The 23,487-nt window shown below is 46.1% G+C and overlaps 1 protein-coding gene across 1 annotated transcript in view; it reads left to right on the forward strand.

Annotated features, from left to right (window-relative positions):
* Nucleotides 1–23,166, forward strand: part of CAPN13 (calpain 13) — a 43,459-nt gene extending 20,293 nt beyond the window's left edge. The window contains exons 8-20 of the mRNA XM_055726129.1: nt 1,146–1,220; nt 2,792–2,958; nt 4,345–4,493; nt 7,547–7,707; nt 9,168–9,204; nt 10,842–10,904; nt 11,908–11,965; nt 13,035–13,102; nt 14,754–14,822; nt 15,905–15,983; nt 18,876–19,031; nt 22,311–22,366; nt 23,140–23,166. Of these exons, the coding sequence (XP_055582104.1) occupies nt 1,146–1,220; nt 2,792–2,958; nt 4,345–4,493; nt 7,547–7,707; nt 9,168–9,204; nt 10,842–10,904; nt 11,908–11,965; nt 13,035–13,102; nt 14,754–14,822; nt 15,905–15,983; nt 18,876–19,031; nt 22,311–22,366; nt 23,140–23,166 (1,165 nt within the window). The remainder of the gene's footprint in view (nt 1–1,145; nt 1,221–2,791; nt 2,959–4,344; nt 4,494–7,546; nt 7,708–9,167; nt 9,205–10,841; nt 10,905–11,907; nt 11,966–13,034; nt 13,103–14,753; nt 14,823–15,904; nt 15,984–18,875; nt 19,032–22,310; nt 22,367–23,139) is intronic.
* The last annotated feature ends 321 nt before the right edge of the window (nt 23,167–23,487 follow it).

Below are 23,487 nucleotides of genomic sequence, written 5' to 3' on the forward strand. Positions count from 1 at the left end.
AAGATGAAAGGGTTTTTATTACCTGCAGTAAGCTCTGGCCGTTCCCCTAGATGCTGGCTGACTTCTTCTACTGAATTGTCCTGCAGTGGTCATGCATCCACCTTCCTGCTCCTTCTTCCCCTCCCATAAGGGGGGGATCTAGGAAGAGGATGGTTAGCAGCGTCTGTGAGAGTAGGGCAGTATTTTTATGCAGTATCGAACACAGAGAGACAAAAAGGGTCCTTGGTTATAGCAAAAGCAAAGTGCTGCTGGATGGCTTGAACTGACCTTTTGGATCCTACATGCAGCTTTGGAGATGCAAGGACGACTTTGCTTCTGTGCGTATAAGCTAACTTCACTTTCCTGAGGAAAAGAATGGTACAGAGGAAGAGTGCAATAGTGTTTTGTAAATAAATAGATGTTAGTTTTCCTGATGGAATTGCATCAGTGTTTTCCTGACTAGAGAGATGTACACGTATCACTCTTCGGTGATTTAATAGCATCCCACCTGTGCCTGTTGCTGGGATCACTCATAACCTCTCCGCTGAGAAAAGTCAGGCATGTTGCATCTCAATGGGTTGGCGGGTGGTGGAGACATGTTCAAGGCTGGGATAACAGCTATCTGCTCAGGCAGCATCCTCCCATTTTTTGGAAGGGTGAAGTATAATCCTAACTGTAATTGAAATGTCAGTAGAGTGCGTTCACAGGTAAGCTGCATAAATCAATAAATTATTGATTCATGCTCTGTTTATTTATCTTAAACTCTGCAGAAAGTACAATTATCACTTAATTATAAACATGCTGCTTGGAAACAACACATTTGACTGGCTAATGTGCCCTCTACATGCCAATGTAATATCAGCACTTCAGAGTGCTATGCCTTGGTACCTCACTAACCTCTGCAGCAGGGGGACAGGTGACCAGGGCTTGGAGGTCAGAGGCAGGATTCCCCATCCCAGGGTGGGCAACTCAGGCACAGCAAAGGTGCAGAGCTCTGTTTTCTGGTCTTGGCTTTGAAGGTATTGAGCACAGTTCTGTTCCAAACCTGCAGTTTGCTCACTTGTCCTGATCCCTCATGACTTGACAGGCTGCTTAGAGGAATGGGCTGGCCAAAGATATGGAAAATTATGCCTCACATCTGCTTGTTGATTTGTTCCTGTTTGCAGCTCTCCTCAGTGGGACCATGTTGAGCCTCAATGCAGAGAAGCTCTCCTCAGAAATAAGGACGATGGAGAATTCTGGTATTTCCCTATCAATCTTTCTGTTTATCAGGATTTTTTTGTTTGTGTTGATTATGAAAAGAGACATTTAGGCAGTTCTCTGCTCTTAGTGATGGCTCAAGGTACCCTGTGTTAGCTGTGTGCAAACAGCAAAGTGGAGGTTGTCCTGACCCCATGGTTTCAGAGGAAACAAGGCCTGGAGAAATGGAGTTGGCCAAGGTTAAGTGACACACTGCTGAAAAAAATAAACAGTGAGAGAACTAAAAATCCAGCTCCCTGAGACCTAGTCATTTTGCCACACTGCCCTTCCCCATAAAATGCCTAGCTTGAATCTTGGATTGGCTGGTGCTTGGAAGGGACAGGTGGCTGAGCAGGTCATACAACCTGTGCACTTGACTGCTTTGGAGGTTCTTGTGGTTCTTCCCTGCCTCTGATTACTCTCAGATCCAGTTTAGCCATGTGTGAGGCATCATAGAATGGTTTGGGATGGAAGCAACCTTAAAGATCATCTAGTTCCAACCCCCCTGACATGGGCAGGGACACCTCCCACTAGACCGGGTTGCCCAAAGCCCTGTCCAGCCTGGCCTTGAGCACTGCCAGGGATGGGACATCCACAGCTTCTCTGGGCAACCTGTTCCAGTGCCTTACCGCTCATAATGAAGAATTTCTTCCTTATATCTAATCTCAAGTCTACCCTCTTTCAGTTTAAAACCATTCCCCCTTGTCCTATTGCCACATGCCCCTGTAAAAAGTCCCTCTCCAGCTTTCCTGTAGGGCTCCTTTAGGTACTGAAAGGCCACTATAAGGTCTCCCTGGAGCCTTCTCTTCTCCAGGCTGAACAACCCCAATTATTTCAGCCTGTCTCCATAGGAGAAGAGCTCCAGCCCTCTCATCATCTTCATGGACCTCCTCTGGACTTTCTCCAACAGGTCCAAGTCCTTCTTATGTTGGAGGACCCAAAGATGAATGCAGCACTGCAGATGGGGTCTTGGGAGAGCGAAGTAGAGGGGGAGAATCACCTCCCTCACCCTGCTGGCATGCTTCTTTCGATGCAGCCCAGGATATGGTTGTCTTTCTGGGCTGCAAGAGCACATTGTCGGGTCATGTTGAGCTTCTTGTCAACCAACACTCCCAAGTCTTTCTCCTCAGGGCTGCTCTCAGTCCATTCTCTACCAGCCATCCTTTAGAAAAGCTATTCTTATTCAGAAAGTGCATACTTGCCCCATGAAGCTCTGAGAGCAGGGGAACAGCAGGCTGGTCTGAGATAGATGCTACAGACTTGAGCAACACATGAATGTGGTCAGGATGCTGCACAGGGACAAAGCAAGATGCAGTGTCAGAGATGTATTGGAGATAGCAGGGCTCCACTTAGGTACTACTGCACATGCCCTGTAACTTCACAGGGGCTTTAGGTGCGGTTAGGGCAGCCCAAATGCACTGAGAGCTGACCTCTTCTGCAAGGTACCAGCCAGCTCGGCTACAGCCTGCAAGTGCTCTCCATAATCCCCTTTTAAAGATATGGGGGGTGAACCTGAGTACCTGAGTCTCAAACATGGCTTTCAAACGGAAAAGTGAGATTTTTGCCTCTGCAGGATGTCCTGTGAAAACTTCCAGGAGCAGTTTTCCTGGCTGTATATATGTAACAGCACCCCAACGTTTTTGGACTTTGGAGATCAGCACTGCACAACATGGTCTGTAGAGAGGCACATCAGCCTGTGGAGCCCGGTCCTTGTCACCGGCAGGAACAACTATTCCCCAGGTAATGAACTCTCACTGCAATCACCCGGCCCTCTCTTCCTCTCCACTGGTGCTTACAGTGAAACAATCACTCTGAGCATCGAATGGCAGAAATATTGATTGCCAGTTGTTAATGCCCTTTCCCGTTACATGACCTATCAGCTAAAGAGGCAGAAACAAAGCAGCAGCACTGGCTGCTGAGTTAAAACAAGAGGCTTGTGATTTAGAAACCCTGAACTCTTTCAAAGAAAATGTGCTTGTCTACCTTCTTTCAGCCAGTTGCAGTAGGTGTTACTGGGGACCTCATCAGAGGTCTGGCAAATATGTAGCTGATTTTACGGAGCGAGAAATACTCTGAAATTAAATGGTTATGAAATTAAATAATTGTGCTACAAAGCTATTTTCAAAGATAGAAAGGCCTTAGAGCAGATAAAGATCATTGGTTTTACTGCCTGTGCAAGGCCTCTTCTGGCATTGCAAACTGATTATTAGTAGTTTGATTTTTTTATTTTTATATTATATTGTCTTATCCTACTTATTTTACAGTTGCATCACTATTTGAGCTCTGTTTTTAATCTAAGATGGTAGCATGTGGTTAGTGAAGGAGCTTCTTTTTTTCTGCAACGCTGATCCCTGACTTAGCAGATTTCAGCTTACGGGTTTCAGCCCCCTCCTCATAACTTGGTCACCATGTCTTGAGGGGTGACAACAAAGCAATGACTGTGCTGCTGCACACCATGGGCACTGGGGCTAAGCAAAGAGGTGCAGGGGCTGAACTGAGGCTAAATTGCCGCTTTGAAGGCCACCCAACACACCTGCATGGCTTAATGTCTAGACTAGTTTAAGCAGTTGCTGCCATCTCAGTCCTTTTTCCCCAGTTTCGGCATTTTGCTGCTTTCTTATTGGGGATGCTTCCTGTTAACCAAAACTTTGGCCAAGAAGCCTTTTCCCTCTGGTGCCCAACACCCTGTCTTGCCCATCACAAACACTAACAGGAAGGAAGGAGAGGATATCTTTGGACCATTTTGTCTTTTTCTTTTATGTGTTTATGACCTCCAAGCCACGGTCTTTTTCAGCTCAGCCACTGGGTCAGGTGGCTAAGAATCGCTGCTTTTCTACCTCAGGGGAAGTGTGCCGTGTAGGTGAAGCAGACGTAAGGGGGGTTGAGAAATTTACACGACTTTTATGACTTTTCCAGAGATTTCTAGAATGATTCATGTGCAATTAGTTTAACTCCAGATGCCTCAACTCCAGCTGGTAATGTAGAGACTATAGTCCTCTGTTGTATTGAAAGGATCTTGGACCAGTAACTACCTATTGCTCTGGGTCCATATAAGAAAGATCTTACACAATAGACTACTACTGGGAAATCTATGTGGCTGCTATTAATCTATTAACACTTTCTCAGCAGGTGCAGTTTCAACAAACCCTCAGTATTTTTTCAAAGTACCAGATTATGACCCAAAATCCTATAATGTAGTCATTTCGCTTATGCAAAAACATGCCAAGGATATGAAGGGTGCAAAAATCCTGAAGATTGGCTTTTTTATCACCACGGTAAGCACAATCAGGTATCATGTAGGCACTGTTGTTTTTCTGTGTGGTGTATTGTTCCTGTACATGGAAGTGAAAGACTCAGTTGCCTTTTGGGCTGTGAAAAGAGAGCAGTCAGTATTTCGAGTGAATTTCTGGATGCCTTCTATCATAGAACATTGCAGGGAAAGTAGAGTTAACCAGGCTTAGTTCCCCTTATTCACGTCTGAAGAGAGGAAAGGTTGAACTTTTAGTTCTGTAGCAATTCAGGGAGTCCCTGTGTTACAAGATGTGCCAGGGCAATATCCTCTGTGCCCAGCGGTACTGGTGCTGTGCCTTGCTGGCCTGGCAGAGGCATGACAGCCAGCACTAACCATGGTACTTGAGCTGTACTCCAGGTCTAGTGGGGAAGCAAATGGCCCCTTTTTCCACAAAATGGGCCTGTCTTACTCATCCCCTCTTTTCTAACACAGATATGCCATGCAAAACCCATTTACCAAATACATGGAAGGCTTTGCTCAAGACCAGCGCGGAGGTAATCCATCCCAGATACCTGGGACCTGCAATACTATTTTCCTGGGATTTTTTCTTGGTGACTGTCCAGGGAGATGCCATTTCAAGGGCAGTTGTTGTCAGAGCATTACCAAGCTTACCGAAGGCACAATTGCTAGTGCAAATGGATGCTGGCCTTTTCCAAAGTGTTTTTGTTGTTGGCTGAGGAGGGTGGGAGAGGATTGTTCTTAACCTGAAGAGTAAAAGGAAGCAGAGGTTGCTATGATCCTAACTTCACATTCTCCTGATCACTGGAGAGGTTTGCCCTAGTCCCAGACTTTGAGTAATTGACGCCGTAAGTATAACAGCTCCTTGTAAAGGAAGAGCATGGCTTTGTAGCTCATAAAAAACAGTGTCTGAGAAACAAAAGATGTCATAAAAAGAGCATCCACACAGCAAGTGGAATTCACTATGCCTATGCAAGGAGATCCCCTGCCAGGCACAGGTATATAAGAGCTGTAGGACTCTGTGGGGCCAATTGTGCCACTCGGAAAGAGCTGCTGCTCCTGGTAGATGGGGAACTTGCTCCTTCCAGTATCCTCATCAGCTATCCCTCAACAGTCACAAGACATGGTGGTCCCTGCATGCTCTTACATGATGCATGTCCACCTTGATTTGTTGCCTGTTATAACAGAAGTGACCCTCACTGGGAGGTGATGACATAGGTCTTGGGTCCCTTGAAAAGAGGTTGTTTAATCAAGTAGTAGACTAGGGGGCAGATTTTCTCTATTCTTGCTTTATATTTGAAATTTCTTTCTTCCCTTCCAGTTGATGCTTAGGTGTGTTCATTTAGTTTTTCTCTTTCTTGCTATGTTCCCAAGGATTTGAGGAGTATGTCAAATCTGGATGACATGGGTTCTGTGGGCTGTCAGCCCATAGCTCACCTCCAAACCCAGTCTGGGCTTCTGATCTTAGGTGATTTCCCACACGGAGCTGAAAAGCAAGCCCAGGACAGACCACTACTAGAGGCGAGAGGACTACTTTGGAGCACCTGGTCAATGAGCAAAAAGGGGACAGTTATGCTGCTCCGTCACGCCATAGCTTTTAGTAACGTAATGAGACTGGTACAGATCCATACAGCATATTATACAGAAAATATTCCCCCATGGACACAGCCTAAGTATTTCAACATGAGAGCTGGTCTACCAGCTCCTTACAGCCAGCCCAGCGTCCTGCCCTGGTAGCAGCAAAAGCCAAGTCCAGGAGCTAAAACCAGGGTAGGTGTGCAGTGCTATTCCCTCAGTTTATTTCCCAGTGTCTAGTCTCAGTGCCTGAGGGTGGTCAGAAGTGGCATCTTTATGTGAAAGTTTACAAGGTGTTTTCTTTGTGCAAAAAGAGTGCAATTGCTACAATTCATGTGGCTTCACTCTTCCTGAACTGCTTTCACTGCCATTATTCATTAGCAGCATTATTCAGTACCTTTTGAGCTACATCAAATTGTTGCTGCGTAAAAGAGTGTATTCCTTGGCAGGATGAGAGGGGGATGCAGCACAGGTAGGGATGCAAACCAGAATGGCCATACCTGATAGCTCTAGGAAGCCTTTGATTAAATACAGACAAGGAACACTAATACATGGCTGTGAGGGAAGCTTAATGTTGTGTGGTACTGCTGAGCAACCTATAGAGGCTGATTCTTACCTCACACCGGGTTTGACTCTGTTGAGAAATTAATCTGCTTCTGCTTTTTACCAGAAGGAATGTGGAATGAGACCCAAAAAGTCAAAAAAGGATTACACCACTTATTTCTTTGCAACACTGCCCGTTTCTATCTGCTTAAGATATGACCCATAATACTTCGCAGTCTACATACCTCCCAGCCGTCTGTAACAGTAGTCATCTTTTTTTTCCTCCCAAAATAGCAGTTTTATGTTATTGTCTCCCAAAGGCATGGCTCATAAATAACTCTGCCACGCCATATAACCATTCTAAATGGAATTTATACATGCTGACGTATTTTGGGGGAATATATTTAAGAAGGGTTTTTTATTATGCTATCTTTACATGTCATCATAGTAATAGCTGTTGCATTACATTTGTTTCGTCTCAGCAAAAATACTAGGATAACAGGAGAAAGATCCAAATATTCTATTTTCTTGTGACACATGCTGGAAAGTTTGGGTTGTGATTCTTGAAGCAGTCATCTGGGTGAGATGCTCAGTGAGCTCTCTGACCACTCTGAGTCACACTAGGGACATCTCAGGGAGGTTTTAGTACAAACATTCATCCTTGATTCCTTCATGAACTCCAGACTCTGTAATGTTAATTGAAGTTCTCTTCAAATCCACTTACATTCATTTTGCCTTCTGTTTCTTTAAGTTCTTCCACCCTTGTGCATTTTTGATGTGTCCTTGAACAAAGTCTGTCACCTGGATGGGCTTTTCATGCCACTGGGGATGGTCAAGGGGTGTTAGATGCAGTGTGTATTGAGAGAGCTGTGGGAATGTAAGGCTGCTGTTGGGTGCATCTGCTGATTTACTTTGGTTCCTGACATGGAGGGGAGATAGTCAACTGTATTTTTCTTTCAGGAGAACTCCAGAGTCCTGAAACAGAATTTTTCCCTGATTCGAGATGTGACCAGCTGCTTTATCTTGAGCCCAGGAACCTATGCTGTTGCTCCTTCTACAACAGAGGACCAAGAATTTGAATTTCTCTTACGAATTTTCATGAAGAACCAAGGCGACAATGAGTAAGATGATAAGTACTCCTTAAAGGCCCCAGACTTACAGTGTGCCAGAATTTAACAATTTAATGTCAAGATAACTAATGTGGCAATTTGCTTTTAATGTACTCTAGAAGCGTGTTGGCGAGACACAGCCGAGTGTTAAGCACCATGTTGGGGGGGATCAGATGTATAGTCAGATGCACAGGGGTGGCCGCTGCAGAACAGGGCAGTAGCTCACCTGCAGCTACCAAGGGTCTCAGCCGAGGAACAAAGTGCCACACAGGTGAGCAATAATTGAGAGAGGTGCCCTGCCCCCAGCTGTGGGGAAGTCTCTCTTCCCAGAAAGGAGAGCCAAGAGCTTGTTTGGCTTAATAGCTGCTATGTAGTTTCTTGTGTTATGCCAGCTGGACAGCAGATGGATCAGGTCCCATTCTGCTCAGAGCTGGACCTAGAGAAGCAAAGGACAGCGAAGGATCTTGATCCTTTCACCCAGCCAGCTCATAGACAGGCTGCTAGGGCTCCGAGTGGGTATGAGAGGGGCCTTGAAGCTGCAAAGGCAGCTATTACCACATTTTCACATAACTATCTGGGTGTACTTTATGTAAAGAGCAAGCCCCAGCATTCAGCACATGTCGTGGTTTTCCTTCAGCTAGCTTTATAGTGTAGGTGACTGCAGCTCTTACTTCATAGGCCCCTATCTCAACAACGAGATTACTTTCTAGGCTTTGGCCCCTGCCAAAAACAGCCCAGAATCAACTGAGGCAACTCCCTAGTTATGGAAAACAAACATGAGAGGTCTGTACTCTGGGCTGGACTGCCTTCAGCATGATGAGTCAGGCACAAGATGGCTCAGCCTTTGGAGGCAACATTTTCCAGAAGAGCCTCTGACCCTCACAGAGCTTCCTAAGCTAGGCCAACCTTGGGGGTCCCCTTCCTGTGGGTCTCTGCAGCACTCGCCTATATAATAGTGTAGACGCTATAAAAATAGCATCTGGCTTGCCTAATTTATCTACCAAAAGCAAAAATCGAGCATTGAATGTTGCTACTAAATGAGTCTTAGAAGGAATGGTGACCTCAGCTCAATTTCAGGCAGTCTGCAGACATTTTAATAGCCCAGATGCTATTTTTATTCCTGACTATTAAACTAGGCAAAGAGAAAGCAGGTGAAAATTTTGTGTGGCTCAGGGCAGGGCAGTCCTGTCTTCTGTGTGGTGAGGTTAGTCCTGGCATGCTCAGAGTGAGACAAGTTACCCTTTCTCTGCTGCTGGTGCCAGCAGGGCTGGCTTGGGGAGGGCAGTAGACCCTGAGTAGCCAGAGACTCAGGCATGCTCATGTCTGCTTGTGCAGAGAGACCCAGGACTGGTGCAACAGTCTTGAATGAACTGGAACAGGCTGGGTGATGCCTGCTTTCTGCCACATCTGCAGATCAATGCTCTGAAAATGCCCATTCTCTTCCAGTTTGACTCTTGTAACTTTTTTTCTAGGATCACAAACTCCCTGCCCAGCCCAGCGTTGCCTATGGTAAGAGTCTGTGAAAACTGATGTAGATACTGGTGGTGGTGGTGAATGGTTTGCAGAGAGCTGACCCCTTCCTTCCCTACATACCTGACACCACTCTGCTCTTCTCCTTTCACCACCCAGTACCTTGCCCAGATTTGAATCTGGCACTCTGGGACCTTGCTGGGAGAGCAGGTGACCAGCCTGGGTTCCCTTCTAGAGACAGGAGTGACATTGAAGCTATTCCTCTTCACACGTGTGTCTTTCAGAGCCTGATTTTTGAAGGAAACAGATCTTACACAGTCCCTCTGTCGGCCTGTCTGTCTGCCACCTTTAACACTGAGCAACCAGATATAGCGGGGGAGGGGAGCATTTAAAAGACACTAAATTCTTGCAATGCCTGTAAAATGGGTATGTATCTAAGGAGGAGAGTGGGGGGAAACTGATGAAGAAGTCACAGCTTGAGTCTGACCCCTTTTAAAAAGACCTCACACCTAAAAGCAGGTTTCGTTTAAGTGCTTGCACCCTCTAAAGCACAGGAGTCCATAGATGTGAGGCCCAAAGCAGGTTACTTCTCATTTTTATCAGGATATCTTCACAGATGTAAGGGAAATTACACTTCAGAACTGGTTGTGCGTCTAGTTCAACCCCCATTTCAGCCTCTCTAGCCCAGCTACTACCTGCTGCTGGACTTCCTTGCTGTAAACAGTGCAAATTGTTCTTGCCAGAGCTGCTCCAGTCCATGCTGCTGTCTCACTGGTTGCTTGCAAAACCCTGCTGCTGCGAGGCTGTTATTTATAGCAGTGCAAACTCAGTGCAGGTCTCTGAAGCCAAAGGTGTAAAGCTGCTTCAGGAGAACAGAAAACAGAGCCCTTTCCTTGTGATTCATTTTACAGCCCGCAATTAAGCCCCATTAGAGGGGTAGTGTAAATGGTGGTTTATTATCTCTTTCCACTGACAAGCTGTCAGTTTACTCAGCTGTTGTCATTAGCCAATGTTTTGACTTTGATGAATTATGGTACCCACACTTTTTGCTCTTGTTCAGGTATTTGGGCTTCAGTGGTGTGAATTATCTCGCACTGAGCTGAAGACATTGGGGCTTAGGCTTAGTTATTTTGGGAAACTTCATAATGTTAAGGATAGTTCCTCTTAGTGCCTGGTGGATGTCCTCACCGGAGGGTTGAAAAAAATGACTTAACCATTGAATTGCAACTGCCCAGGTACAGTCAAGCCTGCTTTGGCGTTGAGAAGGTGCAAGAGAAAATAAAAGTAAGCTGCTGGTCTCTTTGCTTGGTTTGCATGAATCTTCACATGCCCTAAACCAGTGGTTTCAGCTGAGGGCCATCAGTAAGGATCAAGCTTTGTATCCCTATACTATGTACTGACTCACTGAACTCCACCCTGGATGTGCTCTGCTGTCTTCCTCAGGCCCTGAGCTGCTCCTTCCTGCTTGTACTGAGTGATAACATCCAGGTGATGCTTCTTCCTTCATTGCAGTAGCTGTTCCTGACTCCTAAACCACTTCACTTCTGGGGTGTTAAAATTCCAACCTGTACTGTACGTTGCCTGTCCTCTCTAAAGTGCTGTTTGGATCTGCAGACTTTTGCCTCCCGTTGGTTTACAACAGAATTATTTATGTCCATACTTTGTCTTTGATCCAGGATGTACCAAGACAGAACCAGGATAGTTCCTACAAGGCTGTCTTCCTAAGATACGCGAAGCAGGTATCCTATCTAAAACATCTTGCAAAAAGGAAAACTGATCTATGATGTTGAAACAAATCCATTTAGAAAAATGTTTTCTGGAAATGTAGCTCCATCCTCAAGTGGATACTCTGAAAACAGTGTTAACTGACCTACCAAAACCCCTAGAAAAATGGGACATTCCACTGGGATAGCCTGGCTAGCCCCATATATCAACAGAGGATAGGAGATTAGTGGTTATACTGGTGATGGGCTTGCATGTATACTTTTTTTTTTTTTTTTTGCTTTGGTTTGTTTACTGAAAGCAATTAGAAAGCCTTGAGTATTCCCCTCTCTCATCAGCATCGTTTTCCATTTGCCTTTGTGGAATTTGGAAGCCAGACATCAGTCAGCATTTCAGTAATTGATTCCTGCTCTTTCAGAGCCAAAGTCTGCATGTTCACAGGAGATGCTTTTAATGGTTTAATAAACTGTTATAAAGAACTCCTCGACTTAGTCAAGAGGGGAAAAAAATCACTGCCAAAAGCCTTTGCACAGCGGGCTTCTTGCAGTTAATAGTTTTATCAATGCATGAAGGTGAAAATGAACAGGGGCTGCCATGCTGAACGCCCTGGGGGTGTCTCAGGAGGGAGGCAGGCAGGGTCACCCATGGGTAGCCCAGAGGGAAGCAGGCAGCAGCACCCATGCTCCCAGTCCACTCACCCAGCTGCCTGCTGTGCCGGCCCATTGGCAGCTCCCCAGCTAGGGCTTGGTGAGGTCAGCAAGTGTTCCTGTCACTGCTGAAAATACCTCTTGGTGATGGGAGTGCCTGTAGCTCCCCTGTGAACTCCTGTAGGGAAGGGCAAAGAGTGGCCCAGCAGCACAGAGGGCTTTCTTGTGATCTGGAGAGGGTGCTGCTGCTCCGCTGATATAAGCAGAGGTCCTTCTTGGTTATCACAGTGCATGAGGAAAGACGTTTTAGGCAAAAGTGACACAAGAGAAAACTTTATGCTCACATATCTACTTGCATTTTATTCTGCATTAGGGCTCAACTATTGATGCCTTGCAGCTGCAACAACTCCTTAATGAAGTGATCCTGCAAGGTAAAGCTTTTACAACACAGCTAAAGTCTTTGGTGCTTCCCTACCCTTAGTGTAGTGTAAATTAGACAGAGGATTTAGGGGTGTCCTGATGGTCCTCAAAAAATACTTAGCATGGTTTACTGCACTGTTGGATCTTGACGAATGAGAATTGCCTCCACCAGGGTTCCTTTATATGCACAACAGTTTGGCTTTATATTTTAAAGAAAATAAAAATAATAATCACAAGGAGAAGGCAATGCTACCCAGACCAGCTGCTAACAGACTTTAATGCATGGCCCTCAGCAAAGCTGTGCATCTGCTTGACAGCCAGATTTCACCCTCCCCTCCCCCTCCCAGTTCTGCCTAGGGATATAGCCTCTGCTTCACAGACCTAACCTACCCCACGCTGTCCTTCTCCTGGATGTGCCTGTAGCCCCCATGAGCACCCCTTTTGCCCTGTGCCCCACCAATTGCAGCAGGAGCTCAGTCCCTGCTGGGCTGCAGCAGTGAGCGCCCCAGGGAACTGTGCCTCCTGCTCTCCTCATTGTCACCCCCATTTCTCCCAGTTCAGCCCTGGCCTGCATTGCTCCTCTGTAGATGCCTCAAGCTGGTTTTTAGTATTTCCCAGCCTTAACCTGCTCACCTCAAAAGTAGCATGAGACAGGGACAGCGGGAAGCCTCGAACCAACTCCACCATGCACAAAGCTCAGAGTGCTTTTAGGACTCACTAATGTGGCATAAACAGCCTTTCCTGTCACTGTCATTTCCCTTATCCTTATATCAAGAGGGAAGAGTTTCCATCAGAGCAGGTAGATGGGCAGAGATTGTGCTGAGTAGTTACCTGTGAGCCCAAACAGGGCACCTGTCCTTGGGGAAGGGAGCAGTAGAGATGTCTGAGGCATGTCAGAGTCCCTCAGTGACAGCCTGGCAGGTAGCTCATGCTGTTTGAGAACTGGAGCTAGATCCTTGGCTTTTTCACTATGTGAACGTTCAGACTGGTGTCCTCATTCCCTCTGAATGGTGACCTGATGCCTCTGTTACCCACTCCCCTTGCTGTCACTAATTCTTTCTATTTTGCCATTCCTTGCAGATGAAACAACCAGCCTGGGAGGAGGGTTCAGCTTCGATTCATGCAGAGGCATTTTAGCTCTGATGGATGTATCCTTTCAGCAGAAGCACTAAACTTCCCTGGTGCTTCCCATCCTTGCCTTGAGTTATGGCTTTGCTGAGCATCCCAGTGTGAGAATCTGCAAGTAAATATCAGCCACAGTCCTCAATAAATAACTGTCCCAGAGTCTATGCAGGACTTTGCTATGCATTCCCTGGCTTTAATGTGAAGGCTGAGGGTCAGCCTTCTGCTACCAGCTAACTCTTTGCTCTCATTTTCCCCTCTGCAGGGCCCAGGGCTTGGCTAAGCTTCACCCTTGGGTGCAGGTCCCAGGCAGAGCCTGAGGCGAGGACACAGCACAGAGCTCAGGCACAGCTCAGCTCTGCTACTGTGGCTGCAGCCACGCTGGCCTGGGATGGCAGCTAGAGGCCAGCCAGGCTGGTGTGAAGGGGAGAAGAATTGTCACTGCTGAATCATAGACACTTGCCTGGCAGGCCATTCATCCTTGCCAGTGTACCTTCCCTATTTAGATGGATCATGCAGTTTTTCTACTGTTAACAAGACAACACTGGAAATACATTGCTGGCTGCTGTAGAACAAGAGGGCTCCTTGATGAAAACACAAATTCTCCCTGTGCTTGCTCACTGTCTGTGTTCTTCTATGCCTTGAAATAACTTTGAGACATTTTCAGACCTTTACAAACTGCCAGGGAATGCACAAAAAATGGTCAGAAGTCCCTCTTTCTTTCCAGTTTTCTTTGTCTAGCTGGTGAAAGAGACTTCTCCGCCTTCCCAAAGCTCCTCTTGGGCTAAGTGGACGTTGTGAATGAATGACACATACAAAGAAGCAACAAAGCCACCACTCTGCTTTAATTCAGAATGGGTTTTTCATGCTCTGAGCTTCATACAACCCATGTACATTGTGACCTTTCCTGGTCTGCAAAGACAGGATTAGCTCTTTTCACTTGGGTTTCACGGCAGTGGCACTTGTCTGCTTGTGTTTCACTGGCGATGAATTTTGCTTTCAGGGAGCTTTCACCATGCTAGCTGCATTAGGTGAGTTGTTGCGTGTCTGCCCAGGACTCCTAGATGATGTATGAAGGGGAGCAGGTCTGCTGACTTAGTTCTTCAAGCACCTCTGAGGGATGTCTGCTGACACCCCGGGCTCCTGCAGCTCATGGTGGGGGAGTGTTTTCTTGCATGTGGCATATGCATAGCTCAAAGGCTGCTGCTCCCTTCTGACAGCAGGCATCAGGACTGGCTCCTCAGGCTCTTGGCTCCTCCAGTGCCTGTTCTCCAGGAGGATCCAGCCAGAGCTAATACTGTGCTGCCTCAGGCACAGAGGCAAGGCGACATGCATGCGTGGCCTAAAGCCATGGGGTCATGTTCATCCACAGAGGCCTCCCTGATCAGTGGCTAAATGTCAACTGAAGCCATCACGGCAGGTTCCCTTGTGGTTAAAGGGACCATAAAAATAGAAACCTTTTGTTGTTTGTGAGCACAGGTATGGGCAGCTGGACCGTGTGCCAAAGAAGGTGAATTTAAACATAGTTGAGAGCAGAAAAGCTTTTGGCTTTCTCAACACAAAGTAACAGACAGAAGAGACTGCATCTCATGTCTTTATGTGAAGGCAGCGTTCTCAGGAATGAAGACAGCCATGTTTAGTTCTCATTAACTGTTCAGTTCTTAACTAAATGTGCAGTTCAGCTCAAATGGACAACTCACACTGCAGGAGTTCAGGAGCCTCTGGCGAAGTCTCACTAAGTACATGGTACACAGGGGATGCTCTCTCTTCTCTGCTGATACTGTACTCTAGGGCTTTTCATCAGCAGGGCGCAGATGCTCTGTGATAGCAAAGCACTGGGGGGGAAAACGTTGCAAAGGTTGCTTGCTTAGTTGGTCAGATTCCCATCCTCTCATGCAAAGGTTGAGAGCTCAGGGAAGCAGTGGTGTGTATAAAATGCTCCAAATGAGCAACCGAGGCTTTTCTAATGCAGAGAATATTGAGGAAAAAGTGGGGAAAGCTAGGAAGGCCAATTAGGCTCAGAATTTGATGGAAATGTCTGTTTGTGGGCCACCACTGGCATTTTTTTAAAAAGCTTTCTAAGCCGAAATGAGTTCTTGAACAGAGAAATTTCATTTGCACATTGCTGCAGTTTGTAGTGGAAATGTGTAGGTTCCAATGAAAGTTTATCTGGGAGAAATGTCTCTGCTCCAGGATTAGCATTAGGTTTGGAAGCAGTGAGGACAGTAGCTTGGTATTTAGGGTCCCAGCTAAATTCAGAATCAGGGCATGCATGGCAGCTTGTGTTGGGTCCTTCTCCCTCAGACTTGGTGCAGGGTGGGAAAGTTTTCTGAAGCCTCGGGGTTGTGTGGGCTCTACTTTGTTTCATCCCTCTAGAAGTAGTCTGAGGTTACCCAGGACATGGGGTGCCAGCTCCCCGTGTAGCAGTGGTGTGCTTCCCACTGATGGCACCTCAAGTGTGGCTTGTGGGGTTTCAGTGGCGTGGTGGGAAAGACCATTCTGGGAACTCGGGGACTCCTGGCTTATTTCACCTGTTATAAACAATGTCTTTTTTCAGTGGGGGTGTAAGTATTCATATTGCTGCCTGCATGCATAAAACAGGGAGAATGAACAAAAAGGCTTCCACTGACCCCAAAATGTGGGACTTCTTACATGGTAGCATACTGTCTGAGCCTTCTGGAAATGGGTCTCCCTTGTCATGGTCACCTAATCTCTTTCTTATTTATTTTTTTTATTAAGGAGGGAAAGCATGCTGCATAATTGGATGTAGTAGTAAATTTGAGGAATGCTGATACAGGTTCGAAATCTGTCTTTACACTGTTTTTTAGGATATCTTCAGCAGAGCAGACAGAAATCATTCTGGATTTCTTGATGTGTATGAACTGAAAAGTGCGATACAGGCAGCAGGTACGTCCACAGGTGCCGAGTACTTCCTTGTCCCTGCAGCAGTGAAGGAAAGGATAAAAAAGAAAGAGGAAAGGGAAAAAAAAGCTTCAGGGAGAAAGTGGTTTGGATTGCACAGAGGTGCCAATTAGATCGCAGCTCTGCTCAGAGGTCTGCATTGGTTTAGGGCATTGAGACAGAGCTCATTTCAGGGAGAAACCTTTTGCACTGTGGCTGGGGAGCCGGCAGAGATGCAGAGAAGCCCAGTACTGGCCAGAGCCTGCAGCTTAGCTTATCCGTGGTCACTCTAGGTCATGGGTGAAACACCCAGCAGAAGAAAGGAGCAAGGAACAGTCGATGCTTTGCACTTACCCCCAGTTCTTGCAGTTTCTCTCCAGGGCAGTAATTAAGTCTATAAAGGAAAGCCACAGTGACAGACATTTATTTAGTTTGCACTGACCTCTGTTGGCTACGCGGATGCTGAAACTTGCCGTGAGTGCATGGCACGCCTTCATGCGAGTGAAGTATTTTAGCTGGGTCATCTGTCCAGAGACTTTGTGCATGAAATACAGCTCTGAGACAGCAATCCTCTTACAACTGTAAGGTACAGAAGCTCCCATTTGGCTACCTGGTGCTTGGAGGGGTGTTGTTCCCAGGAGGAATCTGGTGCAGAATTGCTATCCATGGAAGCCATCAGCTTAGGGAATGTAGGTGTAATTTTTTTTATTGCTGAGAGGTGGGCAAAGCCTTAGCATCTGCCTGAGGAGCACAGCACTAATGTGATAAATGTCAAAGGAGAAGCTGCCAGGTCCATTCTGTAAGAAAGGTGCTAAAGTGTAAAACTGGAAGGAAAACTGTTCATTGAGAAGTCCTGGCAACAGAAACAGTGCAGTTATTTGGAAAGATAGAAAGGCACTGCGAAATGGCCAATTCAATACATGTTAGGCTATAAGCAGTTCTGTGTAGAGGGAAAAAAGAAAATTATAAGCTCGTTCTTGCCACCTTCTGAGCCAGAAATCTGCATTTGAATTTGGCTTTGCATTAGGATGATGCCTGGCTTTTTAAGCAGGAAGGAGTGGACAGCCCCAGAAAGTGTTTGGGAGGTGGGTGCTACCACAGGGAATGGCACTAAAGTATCTAAATACAGCTCCTAGCCAGCAGTTCCCTGAAGTGTTCAGTGCTCTCCCCAGCAAAACACTTAAGTGTGTGCTTAATTTTCACTGTTGTCCTAATGCTTCAAAGCATAATGATGGGTCAAATTTTCTGCCAGAGTAAAGCAGGCTAGCTGCGTTAACAGCAGTACTGCCCTGAAATGCAGGAGCATTGGCCTGGTGTATTTACAAACTCCTCATTGGCAACATTAAATGCATCAAAATAATTAAAAAAAAACAACAGGGAAACATGAAGTCTGTATTTTAAAGCTTGACTAAAACCAGAGTGAGGGATCCAGCATACAAAAGGTGTGGGGAGTAACCTTGTGAGTAAGCAACAACACATAACTGAAACATCTTGGGAACAGAGAGGACTGACACTTCAGTCTTGTTGATGAGGTTAACTGGGAAGCATTGCCAGGTGAACAGATTTCAGAGCAAGTATGTCCCAGAATGACCATGCCAAATTGTCAGGGTTTTATTGGTGTAAGACATGATTATAGTATCTCATAAGCAGCACTGCAGTGGTCGCTGGAATCTGCTCTCCAGATAGAGCTTGATTGCATTCCCACTGCCTTCAAAAGGTTAAAAATGAGAGAGAATTCATTGCTCACTACTACAGTGGTTCTTGACAGTGGTTTAAAACCAGAATCAAAGAAGAAATTTAATTAATTAGATTTTTTTTTAATTGCTAACATTTCCTCCTAGGAAAAAAAAATTAAATCAGGCTTATCTTAATTTGAAATGTATCTGAAGCCTGACTATATTTCCATTATTTAAATATTCAGCATTGCATGTCTGCTTCCTGCTGGAGACCTTTTCCACTAGGCTCATGCAACCGAAGTTTGTCGATGTACTAATGCATCTCCATCAGCAGGGTCTCCCCCTACACAGGTGTAGAGAAACCATTTCTTTCTTTTCTGCCTGTTCAACTAATTCAGCTCCATGATGAGTTCATTTAAAACTGAAAAGTTTAGAGCTGGTTGAAAAAGCAGGAAAGTTACTTTTCTTCCAGCTGAGCCACTAAAAACTAGGGGAGAGAAAATGAGACTTTTCTGAAGACTCAGAGAATGCATTAAACTGAAGCTATCAGTCCAACTCTCTGCATAAAATTTCCCTTTTGTTTAGCAAATCAGCTTTTAGTGCAAAACATATTTTAATCATTCCTCTTAAATAGCGAGCGCATTTAGGGTAGTTTTATTTAACTAATAAAAGATTCATTCTAAAAGGCAATTTTTGTTCATTCAATTGAATACCAATTTCCATCCAAACAGACTGTGACACAATACTGAATAATCACCTAATAAAAAAAGAAACGTACCCTTCACCATCTTCTAATAGAAAAGAAATTGTAAAAATTAAGAATCTTAGGCATGTTATACTGCATAATAGCATGAGCATGTGGCATCACCCTGTTCAGCAGAAAGCGCCGGTGATATTGTGAATGCTACACTCAGACTTTAACAGTTATGAGCCAAGGAAAATCACCCTTTCTTATAGAAAACAAAAGATAAAATGCAAAGCAAGATAACACTCGATTAGTTCGCTCATTTTGTGCTGCTGGCTGACCTAAGTCACAGTTTGAGTAAGTGACTAGAAGGACATTGATTTTCCATCACTCTATCCTGACTCTTATGCACAAACCGGTGGAACAGCAAGCTGCCGTCCAGGGATGCAGAGACCTGGCATGACAAGGTGAGGGGCTAAGGAAGGGCCCCAGGTTCTCTGCAGGGTGCAGAAGGCCATCAGAGCCATCATTCTGCAGTGTGTCCCCACAGTGCTACTGTTCCTCTTCCCTCCGCAGGTCTGGTCACTGACGAGCAGCTCCTGCGCCTGTTGGCCTTACGGTATGGTGATGCTGCCAGGAGAATTGGCTTTTCTGACTTCGTGTGCTGCATGCTGCGCCTTGAAACCATGACCCGTGAGTGCCAGCACCCAGGGCTGGGGTAGGGCAGGGAACGTGGCAGTGGGGGAGCTTGCAAAGCCAGGCTGAGGACAGTGGCAGAAGGCAAGGGACATGATGCTAGGCATGATAATACGTGTCTAACAGTGTAGCTTGGAAATAAGAAAGCTGCCCAATGTCCAGACATGGTCCAAGCATCCCTTGTGGCAGCCTGTTTGCCAGAAGCCAGTTTTGTCTCCTGCCCACAAAAGCAACTGGCTGCTAGAGAACATTTCAGTGCTGAGAGAAAGCAGCAGCTGGGAATACAGTGATGCCCTTGCTGAAAGGGGCCAGAAGGAAGGTCGGCCCCAGTTTCCCGTCAGAGCTCATCAGAGTGCCTGTGGGCTGCAGTGGCACCACGCTGCCCTCTGTTTGTACCTGCTGAGGCGCGATAGTGATGTATATCCAGAGCTTCAGCTGCCGATCCTTTCTTGCTGCACGAATTTAGCCTGGCCTCTGCAGGCTTGTCCTTAGAGCCCCTATGCACTAAGACTCATTTTCTGAAAACAAGCTGTATGCTTGTGCTGGTGCCCTTCCACTCAACTTTGAGCATCCTGGTCCGCAGCAGAGCTTCCTCCAGGGTGGTGTGGAACATGGCCAGTAGCACTGAGGGGAGACTGCAGACTACATGCATTCATGCCCAGCAAAGAGGAATGAGGCAACACGTGTCATGTGGAAGGCTTTCTCTTCGGGTTAAAAATCAGAGAGATCTGTACCACAGCAAGCGAGGTGCTCCCTTCCCTTTCCGCCTCCCTTCCCTTTCCGCCCCCCTTCCCTTTCCGCCCCCCTTCCCTTTCCGCCCCCCTTCCCTTTCCGCCTCCCTTCCCTTTCCGCCTCCCTTCCCTTTCCGCCCCCCTTCCCTTTCCGCCCCCCTTCCCTTTCCGCCTCCCTTCCCTTTCCGCCCCCCTTCCCTTTCCGCCCCCCTTCCCTTTCCGCCCCCCTTCCCTTTCCGCCCCCCTTCCCTTTCCGCCCCCCTTCCCTTTCCGCCCCCCTTCCCTTTCCGCCCCCCTTCCCTTTCCGCCCCCCTTCCCTTTCCGCCCCCCTTCCCTTTCCGCCCCCCTTCCCTTTCCGCCCCCCTTCCCTTTCCGCCCCCCTTCCCTTTCCGCCCCCCTTCCCTTTCTGCCCCCCTTCCCTTTCCGCCCCCCTTCCCTTTCCCCACCAGCTTCAGTAAAGTTCTCTCAGTTTTTCTGGTAAGGAGAAGGTCTGAGATCTCCCCCAGTGGATCAACAAACCCCGCCCTGTGTTGCATCCAAGCCTTTGCCTGAAAGTAAATGGAATTCTGTTTTACAAAAGCATAATCTTTGCTACTCTAATAATAAGCATTTTGACTGGAAATACTGGTAGTTAAACAAACCCAGCAATTGCAACCCACGTGCTAAAACCTTGCTACAGCAATTTAGTTCATCATTGGAATGAGCTGGGTTTCAAGAGCGCATTGAAATGAGTGTTCATTTTTTCCCCATGTGTTTTTACCACTGATGTTTTATGGGCAAATAATGGTCAGCGGATCCACCTGGCTGACACTGCCTAAAATCCTATTTCAAGGAGTACAGCAGAAGCAGCTCAGAAAATCAGTGTGTCCTGATTTTAATGCTTTTATTAAAAAACAGACAACTTGTAAATGCCCATTTTCTGTGATTATACATGTTACTTGCTGTAGATGAAAACTCTTATGCCGAAATTAGTACCATAGCATTTTTTTTTCCATCCTAAAAAAGATCTTCGTTTTTAAGTGCCAGCATAAAGGTAACTCCTTTACATACATGTGGAAAGGAATCTCTAAAAGTTTCATTGCTGTCTGTAATGAGTGTCTTAAAACGCTCTCAAGTCTTTCAGTTATCACTTTACAGAGCTTTTCATGTGGAAGGCATTTCTCAAATTTTTCAAATCATTGTGAATAAGATTGTTACAGGATAGGATAAGGGTGCCAAGTGGGAATAAAAGGCAGTTCACCTTTATGGTGATGTGAATACAACTGGGAAGATCAAATCTGTACCATTAAATCATTACTCATCCTTTCAAGATAGCCAGAGATGAGACTCAAACCAAAAGCAGCAGCTTCTTTGCAAACTGTATTTAACTGCAGTTAACACAGCAGTGAAGGGGCGCTTACCCCTGCCCAGAGGAGGAGATTTGCACAATGTCATTTGTTCCCAAAAAGGCTGCTGGGCGCAGGCCCAGCTCTGCAAATGCAACCTTGGCAAGGGGCTGGGCACAGCACAAGGTTTTCCTTGTTCCATGCCTTTCTCCAGAGCAGTATAGGCTGGATGTGCTTCACGGCGTTTTCCTCTGCTTTCCCTCTGCTCTGGATCATACAGGTGGCTCTGGCTGCCGATGAGCAATGCGCCTTTGTGCCCTGTTCCTACATGCCCAGCAGCCTTGAACTTCTGGCTAAAGCTGGGCTGGTTTCGAAACATTCATGATCTTACAATGTCTATTCCATTTGGGGGGGAAACAGGCTCTCAAAGCAATATGCCATTCAAGGATAGATAGACTTAAATTTGTTTCAACTTTTTATTACTGTTTATAACAGCCCATTTCTAGAGAAAAGAATTTCAAGATAAATAAAAATAACTCAAAATACTGTGTTTTGACTCTATCCAAACACTTGGGTTTGAACATCTCTCCTAGACAAACTGCAATAGAAATGTTCACATAGAATATAAATATTTGAATGGTTTTAAATTTTCTGATGGCAAAGTGTTCTGTCAGAAAACTTTCAGCAATGTTAATTTCAAACTCTAGCTGAATAACAGCAGCATCTGCATTTATATTCCCTGGAGAAAGCTTGCAAGGCATACTAATGCCTTGAAGAGAATCGCTTTCTTTACAGCCTGCTGTGATCACTCACTGCCAGGGAGGATGGAAAAGGAGACCAACAGCATGTTGTCCTGGTGCAAGATGTCCTGCAGTAGTTCACCATTCTCCTGTCTAGCTTCAGGCAGGAGGTACAACTGAAACAAACTATGAGAGGCGATGAAAGCAGTCACCTTGAGCGTTCCCTATCCCTACACTTCTACCAGATTCTGGCCCTGCAATTGGGATGCCTTCCCAGGCTGTGATCCGAGGGCCAAGGCAGAGGGGTACCCAGCACAGAAATGAGCTGTGTCTGGGCAGGATGGTGCAGGTGGACACCTGAGCCAGCAGAGCATCCCGGCGCAGGGATTGCAGCTCTGCTCCTCAGCTGCCACACCGTATGGCTGTGTTGCATTCTTGCTTCTCCCTCATGAAATAAGGTGTTCTTTGTTCTATCCCTAGATGCATTTCAAAACTTAGCGGAGGGCAGATCACAAATTTTGGTGACAGCAATGGAGGTAAGAACGCTCCTTCCTTCTCTCCAGGCCCAAGGTGGGACCCCACTGAGTATGTTACAAGGAGGGTGAAGTTAAAGATGATGTGTGATGTATGTTCTTAGGGGTTTTGCCTGTGACGCCAGCAGTGGTGAGGATTTTGCCTGGCTGCTCTTTGTCCTAAAAGCACAGCCTGAAGGTTAGCTAGCTGGATGGGGACACATCAAGCTTTTTATCAGTTAGTCTGAAATGAAAATCTTGCTGTGCTCCAGAATGATATGCCCGAGTGCTGCGTTTTATCAGACTGGGTACTGTTATTTGACAACACAGTGTTTAAAAATATTTTTTAAAAAAAACCTTTTACATCTTGCTGCCTCCTGTTTACACTCTGTGGTTAGTTCAGTGGCTCATAGTTCATTAAATCTATTTTGCACCAAGAGCTGAGCAGAGCTTCCAAGCAAAGGCCCTGAATCTGTTTTACAGGGTAGTCTGTAGGATAATCACATTCCCAGAGCCTGCCAGCCCTTCCACTTGCAATCACGCAGGTGCTATCCCTTCCTAACAGTTGCTTCTGCTGCAGCTGCTGCAATAATTTATCATGGAAAGCAACATATGGAAAGTATTTCTGGGTCTGAATTGTAATAAGGCGAAAAGGCAATTCCAAACCCCCTTTACTGTCCTGTTCAGGACAAAAGGACCATAGTCATTAGGTCACAGCTTGAAGGTGCTGAGACACATGTCTGAAGACTTAGTGCAACATCACTGTCTAAAAACATCTTTTCTTCTCCTTTTTCCAGTGGCTGACTCTTGTCATGTACACTTAAAGAGATGTCAGAGCTCTGTGTGGCTGGTAAGAAATCTCCTTAGTACTATACATACTGCGAAGAAGCAGGTGGATGCCCTTGGAGTGGCCACAGTAAATATGAGTGGGGGCCTTACAGAAAGATCACTCTGGGGTTAGGGTGGGTTTTGAGAGAAGGAGAAAGGTGAGAGCTGCAGCATGAGTGGGCTGGAGCAGGGCTGCAAAGGGAATTGGATTTTGGGATGTTTTTTCTGGAGAATTGCTGATGGCCTTATCAGTTGCTCAGATGACCAACAGTTCAGTTACTACTTGCTCTCTGTTCCCACCTGAGATAATACATTTT

The sequence above is a fragment of the Falco cherrug genome, chromosome 13 (genome assembly GCF_023634085.1).
Source record: "Falco cherrug isolate bFalChe1 chromosome 13, bFalChe1.pri, whole genome shotgun sequence".
Taxonomy (NCBI): domain Eukaryota; kingdom Metazoa; phylum Chordata; class Aves; order Falconiformes; family Falconidae; genus Falco; species Falco cherrug.